Raw genomic sequence first — 27,726 nt, forward strand, 5'->3', positions numbered from 1 at the left:
GGAGGGGGGACACCGCGCCGCGTACAAAGCAGCGCCGCCGCCGCCGAGGTCACAGCAACGGCGGCAGCGCGTGTGTGTGGGAGCGGCAATGGAGGGAGCCGGGGCGCTGCTGGCCCGCTGCCCCACCGGCGGGCTGGGCGTCACCGTCTGCGCCGCCGCTGCCGGGCTGCTGCTCTACCGCATCGCGCGGAGGTAGGGCTCGAAACGGGCCGGGCCGGGCGGGGCGGCGCGGCGGGAAATGGCGCGCGGCGGTTCGGCTCCTCCGCGCGGGGCTGGCCGTCCTGCCCCTTGGCTGCGGGAGCGGCCTCGCGGGTGTGGAGCGGCCAGGTGGGGCTGCGAGCCAGCCCGGTGGGGCTGCGAGCCAGCCTGGCGCTGCCCGCGGCGGGGCGGGTTGGGGCTTGGCCCTGTGGTGGTACCCATGAGGCACGTTCGAGAAGGGGCCCCCCTGAACTGTCAGCGGCGGCGAAGAGGTGCAGGTAAACGGCTGGATGCGGTTTCCCGTATCCTCTGGAATCGCTTCGTGTCTTTGTGTGCCAGCACACAAGGACTTGCCTGCTGTGGGAGCAGAAGCCTTTCCCTTCCTCCATTCTGGGGCTGGCGGTGCTGCCAGGGGCATTGGAGATTGCTGGAGGCTCCTCGGGGTTTGCCCCTTTTGTTCGCTGGCGGGAAGCAGGGAAGCGTTGGCCCTTGCCTGGGTTGGTTTGGAGGTGAAAGGGGACTGCAGGGGAGCGCTGGAGAGCGCTGTAACAGCGCCCCGAGAGCAGTGCTAAAAGTTGGGAGGGTTACCGGGAAATCCTAGCTATTAATGACCACATGTCTTTAGCCGTTTGTTGCTTAGTTCCACAGAACGCTTCTGCCCTTAGAACAAATTTGAACAGACCGATTGAGGCAGGGTTTGAAAAGCAATAGGGGAGAAGTCAGGATGCACGATTCATAAAAGGAGTAAAGCTCAATTTGACAAACTCTAATCTAGCGCAGTTTGAGATCAGAGCAGCTCTTATTCCAGGTATTTATGCGTTTGACTTTATAACCCGACAGGCTTGAGCAGGCTCCTCATCTATTGAGGGCTTCTGCTGGAGCTAAAGGCAGTCTCAAGGGCTCCTTGTGCTAAGGTTCACTCCCAGTTTATGCTGGGAAATAAAGCATATTTTTGCATCCACACTTAGACTTGCTGTTAACAGAAATGATCAGTGGCATATTAGCCTATATCCAAGCCTTGGCATTTCTGTGGCATATTTAGGGCAGCTATCAAGTACTAGTGGCCTAAAGCAATCCCCAGTGAAGCAGGCAGCGTTTCTTTGACCCAGTTGAGGCTAACGTGCTTTGTGAGGGGAGAGATTGGATTTGCTTTGCTTGAGTTCATCAAAAGGTCTCTGGAATGGAAATAATTTCTTCCCAAGTCCCTGAAAACTGCTGATGAGATGCAAATATTTTCAGGGACTGACCTTGATAATTCTTTGGGGCTACAATTCCCTCATTTCTTACTTAGCATTAATTACATGAATCTCCCCTAATCATCAAGGGAGACACTTTGTAAGGGCCTGATCCAAACACAGACATAATGCTGCATTTGCTTTTGGTGTTGATGTTATGATACAGCCCTGCTTTGCTCCGTTTTCACTTGATCTGGTCTTGGCAGGGGGTCTGTCCTCACCATCCAATATCAGTATGGAATTAAGCATGACCTTAAATATTGGGGACTACTGAAGTGTTGGGAGTTGGAAGGAACATTAAGTTCACGTTTCATCGGAGACACAAGCTAGTTGCTGAAGAGTGTTTATCAACAGATAATCCTTGAGTGTGTTTTATTTTTTATTAGCCAATTGAAGGAGTCTGATAGCCTCTCACAAAGGAACATTTTGCTGTACTGTCTGAGCAGTATTGGTGTTGATCTCATAAAGGAGTTCACTCCAGATATGTCCCCGCAGCATTGTCTAAAACAGAGATCTTCCTGCAGAACAATTTGTCCTTTCTAGCTTGTTTGGGTGTGCAGGCTACATACTGAGTGAGCATGGCAAGCAAGTTCATGGATCTCTCTCTGCAGTAATTCAGTCACTTCTTGTCGTTCAGGTTTTATTTTGCAGGGTGCTCTTTGTCCAGTGGAGCTAGTTGCAGTTAACACAGGGTTAGATTAGGAACTCCTTAGCAGTGGCTTGCCTGGTGTTTTGCAGGGGATTGAACACATGGCAAATGCTTCATTCTGCATTGTCTGCTCCTCATAACTGAATGTTTGACATCAGAAGCAGTGTGTGCTCTAGCTTACTGCATTCAGCTGCCTGAATTCAAGGTATATATATAGTTCCACAGTCATTAAGTCCATACTTGAGCCTTTCCAAATGCAGTACTTGGTGGGGTTTGGTTTGTTTTTTGTTTATTTCAATTCCCATTCAATTGCAGGAAACTTAGCACCTTACCTACCTGCTCTTGCCTAAAATGACCTTCCCCCCACATTTTTGCAGAGGTTGAGAACCTCTGATTTATTTATTTTTTTTAACCTATTTCTATGACAACAGATTATAGGTTCACAAAAGGAAGGATTGTGGCTTTTTATCCTAAATAATCCAGGATTTAGCAATTTCTTTTGCATACATTGTGAGAATGAAGGGCTGCTGTTTAACCCTTGGAGGCACTTCCTCAGCTTTGAAAGTGACAAATGGAAGGCTTTTAGAACCCACCTGGACACCATCCTGTGCAACCTGCTCTAGGTGATCCTGTTCTGTCAGGGGGGTTGGGTTAGGTATCTCCAGAGGTCCATCCCAACCCCTAGCATTCTGGGATTCTGTAGGAAGGATTTGGGTTCTGATATTAGCAAGTTCTCAAGTAGTGTTTAGCATTGGTTGTTCTTTTGCTTTATAGCATATTTATTGCAGGGGAATTGGACTAGATGACCTTCAAAGGTCCCTTCCAACCCAAAGCATTCTGTGATTGTATGCATAGATCACTAATTTTTTGACCTGTGCTTTCCACTTCTCTGTTATTCTCCACCTACTCTTGTCATGTCCTGGAAGGCAGAGACTGAAGTGTGGTGTGCCTTACTTTCTGGGTGCCAGAGGATGTTGCCACAGCAGCATGAAGGTGGGACTGTAGCACTTTGTGCAGTACTGGAGACCTGCATCAGAGGATGGAGTTTAGGTTGTCCTTGCTGTCACAGTCCACAAGCAAGGTGCAGTAGGATTTGTGTTTTGGTGGCTACTATGCTGAAGCCTAAGTGTCATATTTTCATAGCTTCTACACCTATGGTAGTGAGAGGAAGCTGTCACCAACAGGTGTGGCTGTCCATCCTTCATGTGGCTGTTTTGACATGTGGTTGGTTTGGCTTTTGGAGAGTGGTAGCTCAGGGATAACTTGGAGTAGTAACCTAGGCTGCTGTCCGGGTTAAAGTTTGTTTGGGTTTTTTTTGCCTGCCAGCCAGTGGTGGTATTTTTAACTGGGATCAGTTACTGTTTTGAGCCCCCTTGGCAATGAACAAAGTTGAGCTGATTTTAAGAGGGCTGTGGGTGTATGCATCTATTTTGAGATTAGAATCTGTCACCCTAGTAGCTCCAGCCATTTTCTTTCAGTAGCTGGCAGGGAATCCTCTCTGTGCTCTGACTTTTCAGGCTTCTGTCTGATGCTTCATCTCAAGCTTATCTTCATCATTAGTAGTTAAAACAGGAGGCAAAGCATCTCTTGAGGGTTTGATAGTTCATGAATCAAGTTTCAAGACGTGATCTTTGGAAATGGAAGTGGGGAACAACCTTAATTGTAGGCATCCAACTGCAAAGATGATGGCTGAGAGAGAAGCCAGGTTTAAATAAGGGGAGAGCCACCTGCCTGTTTGGTTGCTGGGTGCCAGACAATTTCTGCAGCATTCAGATGTTTTGCTACAGAATGTTGTAGCAGCAGAGAACATTCCCCAGTACAGGAAGAAAAGTTGCTCTCAACTGATGAGCAATGAGCACTTTGGCTGCTGTTCCTTGCTTTCCAGGCCCTCAGTGAGTCTCCTGCTCAGTGAAAAATACTTTCACTGATGCTTTAGAAGCTGGTTACTTGGGGGAGTTAGGCAGCAAACACGCTGTGGCAGCTGGGTCCATCTGCCTGCATAGCTGCCATAGCCATTCCCTGCCTGGGCTTTGCCTGAGCAGCTGCCATCTCTTGGAGGTGTGATTTGGATGGGTTCTGGTAAACCCAGACAGCTGGGCTGTGTTGCCTTGACCTGCCAGGAAACTTCCTCTTGACTGGGTGTCCAGACAAAAGCAGACCTTCTTCAGTGGAAGGCTCCAGGGCCAGGCCACTGAAGTTCTTTGCTCAAACATCTGCCACAACCTGTTGCAAAGGGGCCACCCCACAGCTGTTTCTCTTACACTGACTGTTAACAGGGGTGGTTTAAAAACCAAGGGGCTAATGGGTCCAGGTTGTTAGTCTTTGTTCAGCTCCAGTGCATACAAACTGGAGAGCACATGTTGATTCCTCACTTTCTTACATATCTAAAGATGTGAAGAAACAGCTATTTACAGTGTCTGAACCTTGGGATAATTTAGTATACCTTTGCCCTTGAATTTTTTTCTAACAAGCAAGGCAGGTAGAATTGTAACCATGAACTCATTTCCCAGGTTTCTGACTCCCCTCCCATGCAGTTCTTGTGGATTATGACTTCCCTTTCCCTAACTTATGTGTATCAAGCAGAGGCTCTACTGCACCCTGTATAGTAACTGTGAGTATGGAGGGGACTTGCACCTCAAATATGCCTCTGAAAGATAGTAAAGTGGGTTATTCACAAGGTTGCTGTTAAAGTTCTGGCATGTCCATGGTACTAGCACAGAGGCACCAGTGTCAGACAAATTTATTGCTGCTTTGATAGTCCATCTTTTCACTGCTAGGCTGACTGCTCTGACTCGCACCATTAGACACTGAATGGGAAGGTTGATTGTTATTCCAGGCTCTTGTGCATTTCCCTATTCCAAAGGCATTGCTTTCCTCTCCATCAGCTGAGTTCAGTGTGCATTTCCCAACAGGAAGAAGCCCACACATGTGACAGTGAACTGCTGGTTCTGCAATCAGGACACGGTGGTGCCCTACGGGAATCGCAACTGCTGGGACTGCCCCAACTGTGAGCAGTACAATGGCTTCCAGGAGGTATGGTGACAGATTGCTTGAAGGGTGGCTGGGAAGGTGGGGAAGGTGCAAGCCCTGGGGAACAGTGCTTGTGGGGAAACCCTGCTCCTTGTTTAAGATGATACATGCCCAGTACAGATCAATATTGAGTGGATTGACAGCTGGCTGTGAACTCAGCAGCTGATCATTTGATCACACTTGAGAAAGAATCCCTCAACAGGGATGTGCTGCCACAGAGTGATTGAGACACTCGTGCTTCCTCTCTTGCATCAAAGGGCAAAAAGGGCCTTGACATTTTCAGCAGTATCTCTTAGGAATCTCTTTCTTTTTAATCTATGGAACAATTCTCTGGTTTTGTATCTTGGAACAGCTGAATTGTTCTCTTCAAGGTATTAAATAACAAAGCCTGTCTTGAGACAAAATCCACCACCAGCTTGCTGTAGGTGTCGAGAATGTTGGAGGGAGGAGAAGATTTGAAGCATTTTATCTAGTTTTTCACTTATTTCTTTAGTTACATGGGTGAATGCATGGAGTGCAGAGCTCCTGACAAAGCTTAGGGAATCTTAATACCTAGCTTTGATTTTGTGATCTCATGTTTTTTTTCCCTCCTGTCTCCCTTTGTTTCTTCTCAGAATGGAGACTACAACAAACCTATCCCTGCTCAGTACATGGAACACCTTAACCATGTTGTGTCAGGTGCTACAACTTTCTGTGATCCCTCCAAACCACAGCAGTGGGTGAGCAGCCAAATTCTGCTCTGCAAGAAATGCAACAACCATCAAACCACAAAGATCAAACAACTGGCATCATTCTCACCAAGGGAGGAGGTAAGTGGGCCTTGCATCACAGAATAATGTTTGTCCAAGGCATTCCCATGCATATATCTGCTCTTCCTGCTCTCTTTAATTCCATGCTGCAGCTGAGTAAGCAGGAGAGATAGGGAAGTGCAAGCAAGGTTACTGATGAGTATTGTAAACTTGCCTACTCCCACTCCAAAGCCAACATGTGCTGAGCTGTTGTAGATGGATGGACATTGGAAGTTGAAGCCTGAGCCCAAAACCAAGCATTCAGGTAGCTCAGATCAGCTTACAACTCCAGTTCTTACCAGCTGAGTTTACAGGATGTAGTAGACAAAACAGCCTGCTAGGCACTTTGAAGCCTTAATAGATTTTGGTTTTCCCCAGGCCCTGGCTGTGTGCTGTGCTTTTCCTAGTGGAGTGGGACAGGAATGTTGTGCAGGCACATCACCTCTCTGGTTAGGCATTTGTGCTTAGAAGGGCAAAGGGATTTTACAATCAGAGCAGCAGTATTTCCTGATGAGAAACTTCTTGGGCTTCCCATTACTGAATCTGCAAGGAGGATGTGGTAGTGGGGTTTCTCCTTCACAATTTTGTGGCTCCCCAAAGTTTCATACAAAGAGTTTACTGCTACCCTCCTCAGCTCTCATCCATGGTCAAGCCTTAGGGGTATATGACTGCACCATAGTCGAATGTGTTTATCCTCTGGCTTGCCTAACCAGTCTACTTCATGTAACTATAATGACTTTGATAAGGGTGACTCCCAGGGAACAGATTTGAAGTTTATCATGCCTAATGAGAGCATCTTCAACTGATTCTCTTTTCTCAGTTTGATTTCTAGTCCCTGTCTCTTGCCAGACCTATCAATCTTCCCAAGTAACACCAGCCTTTGGCCCCTTTGTAGGCATTCCATGAACCTTAGTGTCTGTGCCAGCTAAGAAACATGGGACTGTGTTATGCAGTGTGGTTAGATATGTGTGTCAGTGACAGCCTTGGCCTCTCAGCATTGCTGGCCTCTCCAGTAAGGGATGAGCTTCCTGTTGCTAGTCTCTCCCATGTGATTGCTTCTCAATTCTGTCTGATGAAGCCTGTGAAACTACTACAGTGAGCCCTCAGGCAGCTACTTCCCTCTCCTAAAGAACCTGCATGCTTTCAGCTGTATGCTTTTGGTACAAGGACCTTGAGTGAGCCTGGAAGTGGGGATGGAATAGACCTAGAAGCCTTGTCATGAGCCATGTGCCCACTGTAGTGACACTGTAAAATGTACCTTTGGCCCTCCTCACTGGTTGTTTTTATGACTGCTGTTAATGAGTTTCATTATGAGGAGAGGAAGAGCAAATCTATTTTTTTTTTTTTTCTCATCATCTGTGTTAAGTTCATAAGGTCTCAACAAAGAAAGCTAAATGAGACCACATCCTGAAACTGAGCCACAACAGCCTTTTCCAAGTACTGTTTTGTCTCTTTTGGGGCATGGAGGCTGAGTCTGCTCTATGGAAAGCTGGTTGTGTGGCTGGCCTCCAGCTTGGTCACTGTTCAGGCCTGGTTTCAGAGCCTGGTTCCTCTAGAGGCTTGCCCGCATGTCAGTAGCAGGCACAAATAACTGGTGAGGAACCTGCAGTTCTCACCTACTTTTCCTCTCCTGTCGTCTCACCAGGGCAAATATGATGAGGAGATTGAGGTGTATAAGCACCATCTGGAGCAGACCTACAAGCTGTGCCGTCCCTGCCAGGCTGCTGTGGAGTATTACATCAAACATCAGAACCGGCAGCTCCGGGCACTGCTGCTCAGCCACCACTTCAGACGCCGGGAGACAGACAAGACCTATTCTCAGGTAGGTGGGGAGAGAGCTGAGGGCATTTAGGGGGCAATGCAGATCTGCACCTGGGTTTGCTGGGGGGGGGGGGTGAAAGGAAGAGGCCTTGGGCCCTCTAATTCTGGGAGCTTGGGCATGTGGCAGAAGTTTAGAAGAGCACAGGATAGTTGCCACAGATGCTTTTGGTGTCAGTTTGAGGTTTCCCACTTGCTGGTGTTACCTGGTGCAATTGACAGAAGCAGAATAATGAGAAGAATGAGACCAGAGTGGAGGGACAGGCAGAAAAGGGGAGGCAGGGAAGCTAATTTTTGAGTGCAGGAAACTACACAGTACAGGGGAGGAAAAAAAAAGTTAGAAGGATGGGAAGTGAATAATGACCTTCTCTCTGCCTCACTCCCCTATCTGACCTTGGCTTCTTGCTCATGGCTCTGCCATCTTTGCTAGCCTACAACATCCCATGTGATGTCAGCCCAGCCCAGATACTTCTGAGGACTTGAGCCAAGCTGTCCAGTAAACCCCGCAGCTGGAAGGGTTTCACAAAGCACAATTTCAGTACTGTACTGCAGTCCATTCACCTTCTGACAAGGTGTTTCTCCCTTCCTCTGCAGAATTCGTGTTCATCCTCCTCTCCTGCTTCCATAACCACACCAGCTCAGGTGATATTTCTGCGGTTCTTGGCCTTCCTCACCTGTGCACTCCTGGTTCTGATGGCCTTGTATGGGTCAGGTGACCCCTTCTCACTCAGCACAGCAGTCCCTGGCCCTGTCTCCTCTGGCCCAGCATCCCTTCAGAACAGGACTGGCACAAGCTCACATGCAGACTTGGAAGATGACACTTCGGTGACGGCGGCAAGCTGGCGGGAGCTGCTCCACCTGCTGCCAGAGCAGATGGTGGAGAACCTGAGTGCTGCATGGGCTTATGGCAAGAATCATCAGATGGCTGTCGCTGTCCTTGGGCTGTTCACCTGCCTCTTGGCCATGTTCTTGGCTGGGCGGATCAGGTGGGTATGCTCTTCTCTTCTTTCAGTTACAGAAAAACCTCATGAGGTTGGGGGTCTTCAGCTGTCTTGACTCAGTGAGTCAGGGGGTAAACGTTTGCCAGAATAGCATAGGTAGTACTGGGTGGCACAGTTCTTACCTTGCCAGCCAGCTTGATGGAGACAGCAGAGCTTGCTTTAGATCTCTGCCTTGGTTCTTTCAATCTAAGCTTGAAGTACTTTGAATGAAAAGCTCCCTGTGCAGCTCTGTAATCTGGTAGAAAATGGAACTCCACTATTCAGGTACTTAACCACAGCAATGGGAAGTGCTGCAGGTGATAACAGCTTCAGTATCTGTAGTAGTCTGTGTACCCTCCCCACCTTCCCTCCTTCCCCAGGGCCAAGAGGGTTCCTTGGTGTTTAAACCCTTACCTTGTGTCTCATGTGCTTTATTTTGACATTGCAGGCTCCGGAGGATTGATGCTTTTGCTTCAGTCTTGTGGTTCGTAGTGATGAGTCTGCATTTAGCTGAGAGATACCTGAAGATGGAAACACCCAGCTGGCTCGACACAGCCAAATTTGGCACCACCTCCTTGTGCTGCTTGGTGGGCTTCACGGCAGCCGTGGCCACGCGGAAGTCAACAGGCCAGCGGAGATACCGGCCCCGAAGGTCAGAGCCAGAGCAGTGACGCTGGGGGAAGGAGGAAAAAAAAGCCTTGTGAACTCTTTGTGACTGGTGCTTCTCTTTCCTCTTCTTGTTTTCTCTTCCTCTGTTTCTTTTTTTATTAACTTTTTTAATTAGATAAGCAGTGAAGAGCTTTTCTTCCTTTATATATATTTTTTTATGTTTCCGCCCCTCATCCTTGCTTCCTACTGTGCTAGCTGCTTGGAGCTTTTCCACTGCTGGTGCTAGCCATGGAAGCTACTCCTGCTGCCTTCATTCTCCCTTCCTCCTGAATCCATCAGCAGTGCAAATATCCAACTTCCCCAAAGCCAGTTCTTCCAGCAGCTGCTTCACAAACTGCCTCCTCCCCGTTCTGCTCCTCCAGCCAAAGAGATTCTGGCTTCTCCTGTCCTTCCGGGTCTTCTCGCTGCCTGTTCATCCTTAGCCTGTCACAGGGGAATCCTCTGCCTTGATCCTTCATGGGGCCCAGGCCACCTCCAGTTTCTAATGGTGCTGGTCATTTTAATTTGGAACTGATGGGAACTTGCCTCTGGATCCCGAGTCCTCGTGCTGTGCGCTGCGGTGACACCTCTTGGTGTACAGGCATGCGAGGAGGGGACACACCTAGTCCATACCTGGTTCTTCTTGCCCTTCACTGTGCAGCATCACTTAACTGCATGCTCCTTCTGTGCCGTTCTCCTAGGACTCCTGTTTTTAACAAAGGTGTCCTTAAGTGCTTTTGACTGGAATGTCAAGAATTCCTTTTAAAGGGTGCTTTGAAAGGTTCTGCAGCTCAGGGTGTCTCTGCCGAGTATCTGAAAGCATTCAGCTGGTTAAAGCTAAATTTTCAAATCAATCAGTGGTTCTAGTTTTCTTTGGGCTTTTTTCCCACCCAACACCACTACTCCCTGAGGAGCAACTGTGTAAAAGCACAACTGGATAAAAATATGTGTGTTCCTCCACTCCTGTAGCCTTAGAAAGTGGGGAAATAGGGGACTAACAACCCCACAAAGGTAAATGCAGGAAAAGACCAATGGTTTATATTGAGCTGTGATCATCTTCTGCACTTACCTGTACAAGTTGGATTGAAAGTTCCAGCTAGCTTCTACCACATCAGCTTGCAGCCACCTGGCATGGCAGAGGTGAGCAGTTCTGCTGATCCTCTGCCCTCAAGCATGTCCAAATGATGGGAGGAATCTGATGTTTAGAAGGAGATACTGAGTTTGCTAGAAGGAGGAGGAGTGTCAGCTGCCCAAGTGTTCAGATGTGTGGGGATGGTCATGGTGATGTCATGTTTCATTTCTAATGGCAATATCCTTTCTTTTAATAGGAATAAAAGTATTCTGTCCAAATACTCTTGCCCAATAGCAAGGAAACTCAATAGCAGCTTCTAAAGATGCTTGTCAGCCTCTTCAGATGCTTTGCTTTCAGGAGCTGAAAAGCAAGGCCGTATGTCGCTCTATTTCATGTGGCCTCCTGTTTCTTCTGAGCAGCTGTTTTCTTCCCTTCTTTTTAGCAACACTCTTGGTTTGTTTGGTTTTTTTTTTTTCTTCCCATTTAAACATGCCCCAGGAGTTTGACACCTCATGGGATGTTTTACTGTTAAGAGTTAGGGTGTCTTCCTGTTCCTGGTCTTTTTCTTCTGTGCGGTACTGGGATGGCATGGGGAGGATGCAAGACTTGGCAGTTGTGACAGGGCTGTGGGAAGGAGTGGGGTTTACACTCTGAAGCCTGAAAAACACTGTTGAATATTTCATCTCTGCATACTGGAAAGGTTTAAAATATTTTAAGCTAGGGGTTGTGTTAACTGCAGTTGACATGCAAGCAGGAAATCCTTTTGTCCTCACTTTATGCAGATGAATACAAATGAAGTGTGTTTACAGTTGCACTGATTTTATGTCAGAACATCAGAAAGCTGCTTTGTTTTCTGGCCAGGCTGTACAACTGAGGCCCTGGTCTCTGGTGCTTTGTTCACAACTTGTAGTTAAAGCATTTTTAGACTCCTAATTGGAACATTTTCAGAGGTGAAACGAACGAACAAAACACATACTGAAGTGTGGTTCAGTTTTAATGCCAAAGAAGCCTTTGTCTTTGCTCAGGTGTCAGCTAATTTTCCCACTTCTCAGTGCCTCAGTGTGTCTGTGCTGCTACTTTTAAAAACATCAGAAGACCTCAGAGCCTCAAAACCAAACCTGCAGCAACTGAATTTTTGGTGTTTTAGAAACTGATGCTGGTAGTCTCCTTTCTTTCTGCTTGTCTCATATGCTTTTGGTGGTGGTAGAGGATGGTTAATCTTTAGGAGGAGAGGGAGGAAAGGAGAAAGCTGGTTGGTTGGCTTGGTTGTTTTTTTTTCCCAAAGGTGTTCAGATTTATAAGCTGCTAGCATTCAATCTGTACTGATTGTGTCTCCTTACACAGGCCTGAAGGAGGGCAGTTATAAGGTAGCAGAAACTGCTGAGTGTTTCTGGAAAAAAACAGACAAACATAATTAAACCACCCCTGCCTTTACTGAGAGTGCTCCTGCAGTACTCAGTTTCAATCCCAAACAGACTAAGCACTGTGCCATGCTCCATGTTCTCTAAGGAAGGTGCTTTGCCAACATTGCAGTTTTCACTTGAGGTTCAGTTCAGGAACATCTCAGCAGTTAGCTGTGCCATCAAACTCTTCCCCCAGTGAGTCCCGCAGAAGGAAATCTGTGCTTCCAGCTGAGGTGTTTTGGTGCAAGGCCACCACTTGAGCACAGTGCCCCCATCCTAATGAAGCTGAGGTGCTATTTTATATGACACTTCATTATGCTTTTCCTTCTGCTGAGGGGGTCATAGGGTAAAGGGCTGGTAACTTCCTAACGCAGCTGACACACAAATCCTCCAGAACCACCTGATCAGTGCTTGGAGTTTCATGTCTTCACTTTGCTGGACTCTTACTTCAGGCCACAGAGGAACATGTGGTAACTTGTGGTCACCAGATGCAGCTTCATTGCCTGAGGAATTTCCCAGCCATGCAGGCCAGAGCATGCAAACATCTCCAGAGTATTAGAGGATTTTAGCCCCAAAGCCTCTAATTTCAGGTGCTACTGTTTTACACTGGCCATACGCTGCTGTCTGGGCCAGAGAATGGTGCTACAGAATGGAGCTGAGGTGGTGAGGGATTGTTAGTGGGTTTGTGTGTCACTTGAAACCAAATCTGCTCCATCCTAAAGTGGCTGACTCTGGTCTTCACTCTCACAACGTCTGTGGCTGATCTCAGAAGCATCTTGTACCCTGCCCAGCAAAGCTGGATATATAAAGAGACCGATGTGGGTTCATTAAGTGCCTTTCCCTGGACCACATTTTTGACAACACTGTGTTGCTGTTCTTCAGGGGAATTGAAACAGCTGCAGCTTGGGACAGCAGTGCCTGTGTGTCTGCCAGGCCAGTGTTTTTGTCCTTCATTAGCCACCAGTGAGTGTGGCTGGGTATAAGAGGTACTTGGGCTGCACTCAGATTTCTGGGCAGCTCTGCAGACTATAGAGGGGTTGAGGGAGGACCCAGAGCTAGCAACTGAGTCAGCATCTCTGCTGCTGCTACTTCTGGACTTCCAAAAGCCCTTGCTGACATTAGTGCATGCAAACTGACACTTTTGTGATCCTTCACAGATCTAAATAAGCTGTATTTGTATCCCATTCTTTTCCCTCAACTCCTCCTTTCCTACATCTGTGCTCTGCATGCCCTAGAGAGCTAAGCTTGGGTGTGTCAAAGGGTGAGGACGAGAGGGGAATGTAAAAATGGTGCTGTGGTGTTTCATTTTGGTTTTATGGATATTTTTCCAGTATGGTGAAATTATGTGAAGCTAATAATCATGCTTAGATACTATAGAAAGTATGTATTGCTGTATTGTGAACACATTAAGTTTTACAAGAGTAAATCATTTAATTAATAGCCAGATGATTGCTCCAGGCTGACTCCACTCACGAAAGCAGGGAGCTGTGGAATATAGCTTTGCTTTGTTTTTTAGAGGTGCTGTTGCAATTGTGTTGCTGTCACATATAACCTGCCAGCTGACTCCAGGTGTGCTGTCACCTGCAAGTACACGTGGGGCCTCTTTGAGCTATCACAGATGCTCTCATGTGAAAGGGGTAGTACTCAGTCCTGAAGTGTGCCTTGAGTCCTCATCTGGAAAACCTCACCTGGGACTGTCAAGTAGACGAGCAGGGAAAGGGTCCTCTGAATGATTTTGTCCTGGTGCTGAGTCTGGATTTTGGGAGATGAGGGATGTATGTCCACACACACCCTTCTCTGTGCCACCAGCCTGGAGGGAAGGTCAAGTTGATTCCAAACATCCGTCTGTACTCCAGAAGGTACCTCTGCAGGACCTGGCAGCTGGAGCATTTTCAGCTCTAATTCAACCCTCCTTTTTCATCCAGAGCTGGGTTACATAGGGGAAAAGAAGTTCTAGTCTCGGCAGCTAAACTTTTTAGCTCTCTAAGTCACATATTAAAATCTTAATGTGTTTAAGACCTGTGCCCCTTTTTGGCATTATTCTCTCCCTATGCCTATTTCTGATTCAATAGATTGCTCTTTACTCCTGATTCTGTCAGTTTAACCAGAGGCACAGATTATGGCACTGACCAATTGTGATGCCACAGACCAGAGAAGTGGCTGCATGTCAGCTCACAGGAGCTTGCTTCTCTTGCATCCAGCACCAAGGTGGTGGTGAGCTGCTTCTGCAGTCCTGGGCAACAGCACACATCCTGCCTGAAGAAGATGGTGCTGTTGCACATAGGTAACTCACAGCTAAATTATGTTGGGACCTTAAGTCTAAAGGAAGTATTTTACCCCATAACTGACACATGGTGCCCTGGCTGCTGCTCGGCACACGAACCTGGGCACGTGCGGCACGCTGCCTGTGACTGCGTTCTACCTTCTTATGTCCTATGGTGAATTATCTGATGGTAGGAGTGGGTCCATCTACAGCCTGACCTGATCCATGCTCTCCCTTGATTCTGTCCCAGGGGTGATGCAGCATCTCTGGTTAAAATGTGAATGAAAAAGGCAGACACATATGGTGTTGCCTTTGGGTGAGGGGGAGATACTGAGACAGAGGAGGGGAGGCTCTGCTGGGAGGAGGTGTTTCTTCAGGACAGTGTACAGTCCCATACCATGTTATACTCTTCTTTAACCTTTTATTTATTAATTTTTTAAAGTATCTGTGTAGCAGAGTTGTGCCCAACTGTAGTAATGCTGTGACCATTGTAAACACTAACTAAGGTACCCAAGTTTTGATGTTCACCATATCCAGTTCTGAAATAAATGGCTTCTGAGCCCTGTTTCCACAACCTGTTTGACTCCAGAGCCTTTTTTTCCCCCTCCTTTTTCTTTTTTCTGTTACTTCTTCACTGTTACCAGACCCACTATTATAACATGCACCAATGGCTGGAAGCAATGCAGCAAGCAGTCTGAGAGCAAAGACAACTGCACTGTTCCATGCCAGGGCTGTGTTGTGCTTTCTGATCCTCTTGATCTCCTTGCTTTTTTTCATCTGCTTCTGAAAGAAGTTTCAGTTCAGCTGATCATTTTCAAGCATGAAGCACATTCCCATGACAGTACCTCTGCTCCTTAGCAGCATCTGGCCCTCTCGACATGACTGGAGAGAAGAGCACATAGGAAAGGCACAGGATTATGCATGTTGCAGGAATATTCCTTGTTAATAGCAGATCAATGTTTAAGCCATTCTTTGGTCAGCACCCAGTCCCAAAGCTTTAATATGTTATGCTTAAAATTCTTCAGCCCTTCTTTGAGGATTTCTGTTTTGGATGGTGCAAAACAAATGGCTAATCATATGCCCAGAGGATCTGACTGCACTAACTTGGTGAGGTTGAGAAGTGAGGGCCTTGAGCAGCAGAGCCATTGGAAGTCTGATCTAAAAAAGTTACAGTCCCAGGGCAGACATTGTGCTTACAGGTGATAAATTGTAATACCTTCCAGCCCAGTAAGTGAAAAACTACCAAAAGCCAGGAGCCAGATGAGCTGGTTTCCACGGCAGCAAGAAGCTGTGTAAAACAGGATCCTTTAGCCCAACGTACAAAACGTGCAAGGTTAAGGCAGAAGAGCTCTGCTCTCCACAGGCAGTGCTCTGATTTGGCCCAGCACAGGCACAGCACAGTGAGTGACAGATACCACTCTGGTGTGGTTCATACCGTAGCCCTTAGCTGCTCTCTTAAATTTCCTTTCCCTTTCCAATCTCTCTGACAAAGCTGAGGTGCACAGGTACCTCTGCTACTTACACCTCTGTGTGTGGTGGGGCAAATGTCTGTCGCTCTGCACTGAAGGCCTCTACACATTTGTGAAGCACAACATCATTCCCAGGTCCTCTGGAACCTGAAGAGGTTGGGCAGTTTCTGTTGCAAGAGTGACGAGTTCCTTGCTGCTGACAAAGCCATGTCCTGCTTGCAGGCCCCAGGAGGCTGGGTGGCTCAGATGTTCAGCCTGGTTAAGCTGGTCGGGATTGTTGATGTCTGCCTCGTACTAGCAGATAAGTAGTTCTATGAGATGTTTTAAATTGCAATCTTAACTCTAGGCTGCTGCTTCTGGACATGCTAGCACTGCATGATGCTGCTGCATCACCTCTGGAATCTCCCAGAGAGAATGGCACATGCATAAATCGCCTCAGTGCAAGACTGAGGTACTTATGTTCCTTCATGCTCTGATTCACTGCTGGTAATGTTGCTGCTCTCCTCTGTCTCTGTTTTCCAATTAGAAGTGAGATTAAACCTCCAAACGTTGCAGCTTGATTAGATCCTGCAAAGTCTTAATATCTCTATCTTAAAATATGCACACTTCATACTTTGTTAGTGCTTCATCATGACTCATTTGTTTCTACCTAAGCAAATACCTTACAGGAGATCCTGGAGAGATTTTGTTCACATTCTAGGCTCTTTCATGTATTTTACTCAATTGTTAATACAAAATTCATGTGCTTTGAATATTGCAACCTTCTTAAAATGCTCATTTCGATGGTGTGAGGACACAAATGAGACTCCCAAGCTGACTCCTCATTTCTGATGCAATGTAGTCAGCTAAACTGTACACATAGGCTAAGTTCAATAGAAAGAAGGTAAAGATAGGCATGGATTTTTGACAGATTGTTCAGCTTGGGTTGGTTTTTAACTTGTACACCACAGCAAAGATGGGTGATGAAATGGGGTGTCAGAGATTAATTGCATGCTTTATTTGCATATAGTAATTGAGTGTGAAATCCTTTGGCAGTGCTAGCTGCAAAAGCTTTAAAATACAGAGTCTCTTTCCAGTTGATTTACCAGTGGAACAGAAGTCAGTTTATGTCTGTGGTAATTAAAAATCAAGCTAGCTGGCAGAGCTACCCTTAGTATGTTTTGTCTGTTTTTTCTCCTCTGGTGCTCTCGAGTTGGACATGCTGTCCTACAGCTCCCCTCTTTCACTGGGAAGGGACCTCTTGAAAACAGCTCTCAGATCTGGAAATACAATTGCCATTACTATTGCCAGCTTATATTTCTTCCAGGCACAATAGCAATTGTTTTTTTGTGTATTAGAAGCAAGACACTTCCTGGAGCATGTGCTGCTGGAGCACAGTTCCCTCTGAATGGCTACACTAGTACATGTTGGTGGCTAATTAGGAAACATAGGATCATTAGGATTGGACACACGGGGTTTTTTAAGATTGGAAAGCCCAGGTTTGTGTCTGTTTTATCACAGACACTCATAAGTCACTTAGCTTCTTTTTGCTCCTCTCTCCCATGTGTAATGAGGGTAGTGAGTCTTCATTACTTCACAGAAGTGTAATAAAGGCAAAGAGGCTTGAATGTTAGTTTTAAATCAGTGCCTAGATCTAGGTACCCATAAAAATCCTCTTTATGCTGGCATCAGTGGAAAGATGTTAATTCTGGTTTGCAAAGACAAAAGGTTGAGTAGGTAACTACTTGCTTCCCACAGCCATAACCTTTCTAAGCCTGTCAATGGCCTATACATAAAGCAAACATCAGATGAGGTCTGTTACTGGTCCTGTGTCTATCTGGACTTTGTAAAGCATTCTGGTGGTCTCTAGGAAATTTTCTCACCAGGGAGAGAACCAAGCTACTGTGCCTATTTGTACCTGACTTCCTGTATTGTTGCACCCTGCATTGGTTGGGTTGGTGCACAGTAATTTAAGTCAAGCTGAGTAGTTCTTTCTTCCCCAGTTTCAAAGGTGTAGGAACATTCCCATAAAGTCTTAAGCATTTTGCATCTTGCACTCCTGCCCTGAAAAATCAGTACAAACTGATAACAAAACCAGTACTTGTGCAAACCATACAACCAAGAGAGGGGTTACTGGAATGTACTGGTTGCTGAGTGTCTGCCCTGTGTGTCATTTACAGGTACCTTGCTGGGGATTCAATTACCCTCTTCCCCAGTGGCACTGGGACTGGCTTCAATTCCTCTGCTACGTCTCTCTTTGTCCCAACACCACCCAGCATTCTCCAGCTGACAAACCAACAGCTCTTCAGATCTCCTCACAGAACTACTTCTTCCTCTCTTCCTGGTCGTCTCAACAGAGCACTCTCGCTGGGGACCATCCCCTCCTTGGCCAGAGCAGGTACATGTGCATGACACTTTCTGTCCTAGTGGAAATGACAGTGGAGTGGTCCAATGCTTCAGGAGGAAAGGGGCTGTGGGGTATCCATGTGCTATAGTCCTCTTTAGGGATTGCTGTTCCTGTGGCACAAAGGAGTATCCAGCATTGGGAGTTGGTTTTTGTCATGAAGAAATGGTGCAGCATACTGTTGCCATCTTGGGGCAACAAATAGTCTCACTGAGTGCTTGCCTGCTGTGAGTTTACTGACATCCAGAGGCCTCTCCAGGACATTTGTGGCAGTATGGCAGATGCTGGTCCTGAAAGCATTGGTCAAGGCAAACCCAACATCTATAAAACTTCTATACTTTTACGCTACCAGGCCTGGGAATGGAGAAGAGCAGCTTTTGGAAATGCATTGGAGCATTAGGTTAACTATCTGGTAAGAGTAAGCACTCCCTACTTTCTAGCTGCTTTGTGTAGTTGGCTTTTCTTGCTGCAGCTGAAGGGAGCAGAGCTGAAGGCAGGCTCTTCTCTAAGTCTGGAGTTGATAGGGATTAGCACAACTATGGAAGCTGCTTTAGAGGCCCCATTTTCTCTTGTTTTATAAGGGCTTTGTGTGATCTAGGGAAGATTTATAGGCCTAAGGAAAGACTCTCTCCCAGTACCTCCATAAGCCCTCAGTTTTACTGTGCTTGAGACTAACAGATGGGAAGTGGCATTCAAATGCTATTCTCCATCCAAGGAAAGCTAAGCTTTCCCATGTCACTGACTGATTACTAGAAGGTCAGAGGCCAAAATGTGGCAGTTTCTAGGATAGCACTGCAGCAGAGAGCAGCCTTGCAGGGGTTTTTTAGGTCATTCAACATTTCTCTATCTCACCCTGCCAGCAGTTTGCCAGATCCACTAAGAGCAAGAGAAGGAGAAGCCATACAAACCTATCAGCAGCACAGCAGCTCTTGGCAGAGCCTCTACCTTCCCAGTTTCCTAACTGTCCCTGGAAGGGCAGGTGCAAACCCACCAGATGGTGGGATTCCCTCTGCATGCTGAGCTCCCCTTGTGAGGACCCTGCTTTCTTTTGCTGGGGTGCAAAGCCAGGCAGGCTGGAGAGAGCGTGCAGGGCAAACAGCAAGGTTTTCAACTTCCAAAGCTGTTTGCCCATTATTATGTAAATCAAGTGCCAAGGAAAAATAATTAATAGAAACTCTGAGGTTTCCTTTGTAGGACTTCCCTCCCCCCAACTTCAGTACTCTTCATTGAATTTTGTTTGGTTTGGGTTTTTCTCCCTGTCTCATTATTATGGTTACTGTGTCTGACAGCTAGATGGCAATTCATCTCACCCTATGATCTAATCTATCCTTAAGGCTCTTCTCATGAGAAAAGGATACAAACATCTTTTCACCTTGTTCCCATTAAAGTAGAGGTTGGCTAGGCTGTGGTATAGTCAGAGACTTGGTTTGGGAGCCTGCTGGACAGATTTTTTTCTGCTGCAGCTGGGGAAAGTGGATTATTTTGTCTCTGGCACATAGCTTACTCAGGAAAACAAGGACATTTTTCCTACCTATATTTACCACCCATCTCTTTCTGAGACTGTTGACAAGATGATGCAGTTACTGCAGGGTAGACCTCCAGAAGCTGGGCCAGCTGGGTTCAAACTGTTTAATTTTTTGCCTTTTAGATTCCGGCTACTTGTTCAGCGGCAGTCGGCCAGCCTCGCAATCATCTCAGTCCAAGGAGTCTCCTACATCAGGTAATGCACCAAACCAGGCCTTCCAGAGCAACTCTCTGTGCTGGATTTGCAGTGAGTGGGTTGAAACACGTGATTCAAGTTTAATTCTTTCCTTCCTACTCAGATCTTAGTGAAAATACCAGGTTTTGCTGTTAGAAATGCTGCAGAGAGAATCCCAGCTAAGAGTGGGGTTACATTGAGGTGCTGCATGTGTCCCTCCCTGCCCAACAGCTGAATTGAGGTTGCTTTTACAGGAGACTTGAAACTGTTCCAGGGCAGCTCCTCTGCTCTTCTAGAGCAGCCCAGGAAACTGCTTATTTAGCTACCTTGTCTGCTCTGCTCTTTTGCTCCCTGTCCTCTAGTGACCTGTCTGTTGCCCTTCTGACCCCAAATAGATCTTTGTCTGTTTGTGCTCCTTAAGTCCTTGCTGCTGGAAATGCTGCCACAGCCTGGGCTAATGCCATGTGCAGACCTCCTTGCATCCTTACAAGCTTTGCCAGCCTTTAAAGGACATGCCAGAATAGTTAATTTACCTGCAAAACAGCATGTGTAATGCAGACTCTCCTGAAGGGACACAAGTGAGCAGGGAGAAAGCTCTCTTGGCTCCTGATAAACCCATTTTTATTCTAAGTTATTCCTGAATGTACCAAAGTGCAGGTAGAATATCTCCAGGCTTTGCAGTGGCAAAACTGGAGTGAATACAGAATTCAAGTATAAGATTCCTTGAACATTTGGAATTCCCATTCCCTTCTCTTGTAGAATTGTTAAAGAAAGCTCTGCTTCTTGTCTTGGGATTATAATATAGTTTCTTTTGGGGGAATGCTTCCCTTGCAGAACACTTCTCCCTGCTGTCAGGCAGCTGTGCTCCCTCCCGCATCCCTTCTCCGGCACCATCAGTAGCTGGCTCTGTGACCTCCAGCTCGGGCTCTCTGCGGTACCGCCGGCCGCTCATCAGCCCTGCCCGCCTCAACCTGAAAGGACAGAAGCTGCTGCTGTTCCCATCTCAGAATGAAGCTCTGCTCACCCCAACTAGCTCAGAAGAGCACACCCACTCAGACAGCAACATCTTTGCCACTGAGCTGTCCTCCTTTCCAAAGAAGAACCTCAGGGAGCAGGGAATGCATGGTATGCTGGCAGCCTGCTGCGCTCCGGGGAATGTATTTGTGGGAAGGAGTTGGCCACACATCGTGCAGGCCACACAATAGGTGGCAAACTTTCAGGAAATCCCAGATGGTGATGAGTGGTGGGCTACCAAAGCTCCCTTAGGAATACACTGGCCTGGAGAGACTGTCTGACAAAACAGATGTCCTTTCCTCACTTAGTGGTGCCACTGCCTTCACCCTTGTTTGGATAACTTAACCACAAGTGTGGGGATACTGATGTGGACAGGGTATGAGACAAACATGTAGGCAGCTTCTGCTGCACAGCACTGAAATTGGCCCTTTGTTTCCAGCTCCTGTCCTCCTTTCTTTCAGGATTTTACCAGACAACCATTCATTTCTCATGTCTAGCTTCAGTTTGGTAACTTCTGCTAGTGCCTTCTGAATTTTCATATCTTTTTCTCCTTGCAGATATGAGATCTGCTGTGGAAGGAGGGAGTATCTGCAGTGATAATTCCATCAAAAAGGAGGATCACTCATCACACTCATCTACCTGTGTGGTAGACACAACCACCAAAGGGGAAGATTTGGCAGGCTGGAGAGGTAGGTGCAGGCCATGTGAGTGCTTCATGTATCTCTGAGTGTTGCTATGAGGGTAATTGAGATCTTTCTTGTTCTGTAGTAGTGATTTGATCTTGAGATCAAATATGTAAGTAGTAGCAAAATGGATCTTCTGCCTGTCATGCTCAGACCTTAATAAGGCTGTTCCTGTGTGAAGAATGCTGACAGAGTGCTAAGCTGAGACAGAAGGGAAGGGCTGGGGATGTAGGTGCTGAGAAGAGCAATGAGATGAAAATCAAGCCAAAGAGAGCAGTGGAATCTTTCCTGACAGGAAAAGTCCTTCAGCGATTTCTGCAGGTGATGAGAGTGCTGGGCAAGGAGAGAGGAAGAGCAGAACATGTGTTCACTGTTATTTATCTCAGCAGTCCTTTAATATCTCTTTCTACTATACTTTTTGTGCTTTCTGTTGTCCTCTTCCACCAAGGTCATTTTGGTAACTCGGCACTGCGAGGTCTGCTGGCCGTGAGCCTGACTCTCAATGCTATCTTCACATCAGCCTATGTCTACCGGAGCCTGCGCTGACTTGTGCCAACACTCCCTTTCCTTCTGGTTCCATCTGCTTCTGAGGAGACAAGAAGAATTCAACTGTGGCTTCAAGTCTAATGGCCATGCCACTGGTGCATGCTGTTTTACACAAAAAAACTACTGTATGCTCAACTGTCATGACAAGGAACCCAGGTAGCTGCTGCCATCACTTCCAGACAGAACATACCACGAGATTGTCCCTGGAGGTGGCAGGCAGAATGCCCAGAAAGCTCCAGTTTAAGGAAGAGGTCAGTCTAATGGCCCATGTGCTTTCTTTCAAAGGAACTGACCTGAGACACAAGCCTGAAAATGTCTAAGCTACGTTTTTAGGAACCTGTCCCCAGATCTTCTTTCTGATTTATTAACCTCATGCTGATGGTGCTGGTAAAGTGAGGAGAATTAGAACAAATGAGCTGCAGAAGAGGGGTGGCTTAGCAGCTGATGCTGGGCTTTGGCTGCTCTAACAGCATTCCCAGTGATTCCTCTTCTCTTTTCCCTTTGGCTCTCTCCTCTAAATTATCAGTGGGTTTTCTTTAGTTGCCTTAAGCTCGCCTAAGCACATGGATGACCTTGGCTGCTCTGTCATATTCTTGCATCTTTTATATGTCCCTGTGCTTCCACCTGGACTGTGCCCTGAGGCCACTTCACCAGTTGCCATTCTGGTCATGCTGGTTCTCAGAAACTACTGTCTGTACCTACCTCCAACCAGCACTGTTGCTGTAGGTATGTACGGACCCCAGACAGACATCCTTTTGTGGTTTATATTAGACACAGGCAGCCTTTGCTTTGCTTTTCAATTAGTTCTGTAATAAGAAAGGATCCCTCTGTGATTTGCACCATAGTCAAAGGGCTTCATCTCACAACTCTGGCTGCTGATGGTGTTGCTGAAGCAGCCAGTGGCTTAGCTTGTTCTTGCTGTACATCGCACAAGTCTGTTCTCTTAGAAGCTACCTGAGGAGCTGTCTGATTGTACATATTCATCCAGAAACCTCAGCCTGATGTGGGGATTTGCTAAGTAAATATTTAAGATATTTCTTAGTGAAATGCCAAGGTGCTCTCGGTGAGGAATACCAAACCTGCTTCTGGACAATTCAGCCTTCTGCATTGATTCTTTTGTAGCCCAGCAGAAGTAGTCCTAGATCTTTTCAACAGCAGTTTATAATTTGGGCACTTCTGCTTTGGGTGAGTCTTCAGCAGAATTCAGGGGCCATTAAGAGTCTTGTGCTGAATACTCAATATCATTTAGTACATCATACCCAAAAATGGATCTTGATCTTATGTTTTAAATCTCAAGTGCAGAGAGAAGATTTACCAACATATCAAGGATACCTGGTGAAAAGAGAGCCAGCTGACACTAGCTATGCATTTGCTGAAGCAGGACTGACTCTGTTAAGAGTTTTTCTATTGTCTCTTCCATTGGGCTCCTTCACCTCACACTTTGCTCTTTCCTCTCCCTCACCCCATTGTCCTGTGTTTGCATCTTCAATGCAAGTGTTATGCTTCTCTCTCTTTTCCTTCCTTTCAGTTCTGCTTTTTCCTCTCTTGTACTCTTGCATGTGCACAGAAACAAAACATAGCACTTGTGATAACTCCTGCTCTGAACCTGAAATTCACCCTTTCTCTTGCTTCATTTTTATCTTGCATGTTTGAGTTCCTACCACAGCTTCACTAGTACCTCATCTGAGTGAGAGCCAAACTTAATCAGCATGCTATATGCCACATTCAATGGGGCTTTACTGCTGGTGATTTAAGCACTTGAAAAATTAATTCTCTGTCTCTGCCATTTCTTCCTGCACTGTTTTAGCAGCCCACTTCCAGCTGCTGCTCCCCATCCTCCCGTGTTAATGAAACCTGTTCATCGCCTGCTCTGCATCTTGCAGGCAGAGGACAGACCTCTGCCTAGATGTGCTGATCTGAGGGGCTGCAGGGATGTCATTCCTGACTCTGCATCTTCCTCTCAGCCTCTTTAGAGTGTTGGTAAAGGGCTGCACAGCCAGCACCTCCTGTACAAAGCCTAGCTCCAAGATAGAGACCTGCAGCAGAAAGATGTGCTGCAGGTTTGTGATGATTGATTTGTAACTTGCATGAATTGTTACTTGTAGCCAAACCAGACCCATAACCTTGGCTTTTAGAGATTTTTGTCCCTTTTATAGACTTCTGCAGGCTCACTTGAGCATGTCTATAGGCAAGATGCTAGCAGACCAACTTACTAGCTTCTGTCTGTGCTGTTTGAGTTTGATGATGTCCTAATGCAGCATGTGACATCCCACTCATGGATCCTTGTCCTGACTTCCAGCACACCCAGGGGCCTCCTGTGCAGAGACAAGGCTGCCAGAGAATACTGTGGGTTTGCTTGTCTTTATTATGCCAACAGATGTGCACTGTGACTCCACATATGCAAGCTTTCCACTTTCACCTCCCAGTCTGCACTCAGTTTCACCATCATGCTCACCTGGAGCCCATGTTGGTCTCTGTCTCTACCAGATTGCAATACGAATTCCTCCTCCTTTCCAGCAACCAGGAGCCGCAGCCTCTCGACACACCTCTCCCTGCCCATATTCCAGAACAGGAACACTTCAGCCTGTCACTGCACTTCTGAATCTGCTCACTGTAAACTGTTCTTGGAAGGGTGTTTGGTGACCTTGTCCAAAGCAACAGAAAGACTTTGGATTTTATTGCTGAAGAGGGAAGACAACCAACTTTTTCATTCTGGTGCTAGAACACCCTCCAGTGGTGCTTTCACGGTTGTGAAGCCTTTGCTTGACCTAGTGCACATGAGAGTGTGTGTGTGTGTGTGTGCACGTGGATTAAAACATTTGGAGGGTTTCTTCATTTCAAAAGATCTGAGCCCATGTTTGTCTTTCTATTGTTGGCCTTAATCAAGCTCTTAGATACTGTGTCTATCTTGCTGCTGTTTTCTATATGAAGCTGGTTTGGAGGAAACAAAATATTATCTGGTCCCCCTGTGAAAAATCTCTGTGACTGGTGATGTTGATCCTCATACAGTGCTGTTCAGGGGTGAGATTTTATTTTTCTAGTATTTTTCCTACTGCAAAGACTGTTGGAGTGTATGGAATGGAAAAGTTCTTTACAAAATGGCCTGAGAAAAATTGGAGCATTGCTTAATAATACCGAGGATTAATGATGGGATGTGATATAAAAGAACTCCATTTCCAGAGCTTTTCCATTGCCTACCTTCCCTTGAAACCATAACACCCAGGTACTTTTTTCTTTGGATATGGATTTGTTGGGCATGTTCTGAGACCCTGCAGAGACTTTTGATGATTCTACCATGCTGAGATAGGAAGAATTTGGAAGCTGAAGGCTGGTTCCAGTCCTGCAGCCTGGGTAGCTTGGCAGATATGACAAATCTCTGCACATATCTGTATTGGATGGGACTGAGAGAACTGGTAGAAGTTGCTGATTTCTGAAGGCCATCCTATCTTTTCACATCAAATCTTAGACATGAAATTGGTCACTGTGGCAATGTGAAACCAACCTCCTTGCTGGCACAGCAAGGCCAGATTCACTGAACTGTAGGCTGTTTGCTCAAGCAACAAATTTGGCCTGTGAATGTTTTATTCCTGCTCCCTCTTGGTGGGCGATGGGAATTACCTGTAAAACACTGCTGAACTGACTGGGTTCCTTAAAACAAGGCAGCTGGAATCAAAGGCTTGTGTTGCCTGCGGATGCTGCTATATTTTATTCTTCCAAGCACCATTCCTGGAACTAACTATGGTCTTAACCTCCCTCACAGCCTAAAAAGGGCCAGTTTGGCCCAGACTTTGTTGTTTTTTAAATACACATGCCATCCAAAAATTGTCAGCACTGTGTCCTGTGGTGGGAGTAAGGGACAGAGTACTTTTGGATGGAATGGTTATCTAGAGAGGGTGAAAAGGACGATTTTGAGTCCTAACCCTTATTTCCTGTGAAAGAAATACTGTATGTCATGTACACGTGTGAACACTGTACAGTTTAGTTACGTGCGCTCCAAGGGAGGAGGAGCTGTTCCTCAGAGGTTTTTAGTTCATGCTTTGTGTTCAAAGAGGAATATTTTTCTTTAAAAAATAAAACCTAATAAGTTTTCACCTTAGTGTGATTTGTTTTTCTGTGGAGCTGAATAGTTTGGGGAGGGGAGGGGGGGAGGAGTGAGACAGTATTTGTGCTTTTGTGTCAGAGTGGTCCACTTAGACACCTTATGATTTGTGTTCATTTGCCACTCGAGGGATTTTTTGTCCTGTGTGAGAGGAGGGCTGAGAGTCTTCCCAAGATTTTGCTGTTCTCTGTTATTTTGTGGTCTTTTTAACTTGTAATGTAAATTAAGAGACAGGTTGCATAAGCTTTTAGACACAGGCTTTCCAAGCACAAGCTTCAAAGGCTGCAGTTTTCCTCCATTTATACTTTTCATGACTCACGTTTTACTTGGTTAAAATGTGCTGCCAAGTTGTTTTAAGACCTGGCAATGTGTTCTGCCTTGACTTTAAATACCTGGAGAGGTTCTGTGTATGGCCTTGCAGGAGGGAGTACACACCTCAGGCACTCTTCCTTTCTCCCCTTCTTTCACTGTTAGAGACCAGTTTGGTTCTGCAATGTTTTATTTTCAGCAGTGTGTTCCATTTACTTCCTTTTGCATTACACAGGGCTAGCAGAAAAAGAACTGAACTTGCTCATTCAGGTGAGCTTCTGCTGCTGTTGGTGGATCTCTTGTAACCATTAATGATGTTTCCTTCTTAATAATTTCAATATTTCCACCTAGCCCAGGGAAAGTTTTCTATTCTATGTGAAGACCTTGGCAGTGTTTTTGCAGTATGAGACATGACCCACCACTGTTGAGCTGCTGTTGGTCGTTTTCTGTCAGTGTAGAACAGCAGCCTGAGAGTCATCAATGCTCTCCTTGATTCTTCACTCTGTGCAATCTTTGGAAAAGGACTGATTCCTTCCAAACCAGGGAGTCATGATTTTTAAAAACTAAGAGGTGGTGGTGGTTTTAATTAATTAATAGTGAACAAAGAAACACTTTTCAAAGGAGGACATGTGTTTTAATTAACTTACTGACATCACCCCACTAGTAACTCTCTACACAGGGCTGTATTTTGATGGTGCCAGGGGAGGTTTAGTTAAGATATTAGGAAAAATTTCTTCACTGCAAGAGTGGTCAGGCATTGGAACAGGCTGCCCAGGGAGGTGGTGGAGTCACCATTCCTGGAGGTGTTCAGAAAACGTGTAGACATGGCACTTCAGGGCATGGTTTAATGGCTATGGTAGTAGTGAGGGTTGGTGAACTGCAGTGCTTGCAGGAGTGCAGCACAGAGTTCTTATCCTCCACCGGGACCTGCAAAACCATCTTAGGCTCCCCTGTAATGCCCGGGGCCGGGCTGGGACAAGGGCGAGGAGGTGCGCAGCATCCGTGCCACATGCGCTGGCATCTCTAAGCCGCGGGGCTGCAGCCGAGCAAGGCTTCACTGAAGCTGTGGGAATCCATAGGCAGGACTGGTTTTACCGCAGTGCCAGTCCCTTGCCGGTGCCTCGGCAGGACCCAACTTTGCCGGGGGATGCCGTGACCGCCGCCCCTCTGCCCTCGCCCTCAGCTCGGTTCCCAGTCCTGCAGGATCCGGCTGGGCTGCTCCCCCCTGCAAACCCCTGCCCTACACCTGCTCCCGTTATGCCAGTCGGGTGTCCCTCGGGTGACCCCCTCCTCGGTATATTTGGGTTTGCGAAGCCACAGCGACGTCTCGACCCGGCCGCGACCCCAAACACCAGCACGGGGCGCGGGGGCATAAGATGGGGAGAGGGCAGGTTGGAACAGAAGGAAGAGAGTTCAGAGGGGTAGCGGAGGAGCAGGGCC

The 27,726-nt window shown here is 46.7% G+C and overlaps 1 protein-coding gene across 2 annotated transcripts; it reads left to right on the forward strand.

The window, feature by feature from the left end:
* On the forward strand, positions 1-25,969 carry TMEM201 (transmembrane protein 201). Of its 2 annotated transcripts, XR_010989732.1 has the most exons (12): positions 1-192; positions 4,995-5,115; positions 5,727-5,921; positions 7,546-7,722; positions 8,313-8,704; positions 9,147-9,350; positions 17,713-17,930; positions 19,585-19,656; positions 20,470-20,760; positions 21,207-21,338; positions 21,781-22,129; positions 24,178-25,969. XR_010989732.1 is itself a non-coding variant. In XM_068158347.1 (11 exons), exons 1-11 carry the CDS (start codon positions 89-91, stop codon positions 21,876-21,878), a joined length of 2,004 nt encoding a protein of 667 aa, XP_068014448.1. In that variant the 5' UTR covers positions 1-88; the 3' UTR covers positions 21,879-25,969. The 2 variants fall into 2 exon arrangements, 1 of the variants encoding a protein (XP_068014448.1); XM_068158347.1 differs by having other exon boundaries at positions 21,781-25,969.
* The last annotated feature ends 1,757 nt before the right edge of the window (positions 25,970-27,726 follow it).

The sequence above is a fragment of the Melanerpes formicivorus genome, unplaced genomic scaffold (assembly GCF_026170545.1).
Source record: "Melanerpes formicivorus ecotype bairdi unplaced genomic scaffold, bMelFor1.0.p_v2 SCAF_39, whole genome shotgun sequence".
NCBI classification, from domain to species: domain Eukaryota; kingdom Metazoa; phylum Chordata; class Aves; order Piciformes; family Picidae; genus Melanerpes; species Melanerpes formicivorus.

What these genes read in the sequence shown, in the direction of transcription:
- TMEM201 (XM_068158347.1), top strand. Translation starts at nt 89, where the DNA reads ATGGAGGGAGCCGGGGCGCTGCTGGCCCGCTGCCCCACCGGCGGGCTG. An exon ending in CTCTACCGCATCGCGCGGAG is followed by an intron (nt 193 to 4,994) that starts GTAGGGCTCGAA and finishes ATTTCCCAACAG; the next exon opens with GAAGAAGCCCACACATGTGA. An exon ending in AGTACAATGGCTTCCAGGAG is followed by an intron (nt 5,116 to 5,726) that starts GTATGGTGACAG and finishes GTTTCTTCTCAG; the next exon opens with AATGGAGACTACAACAAACC.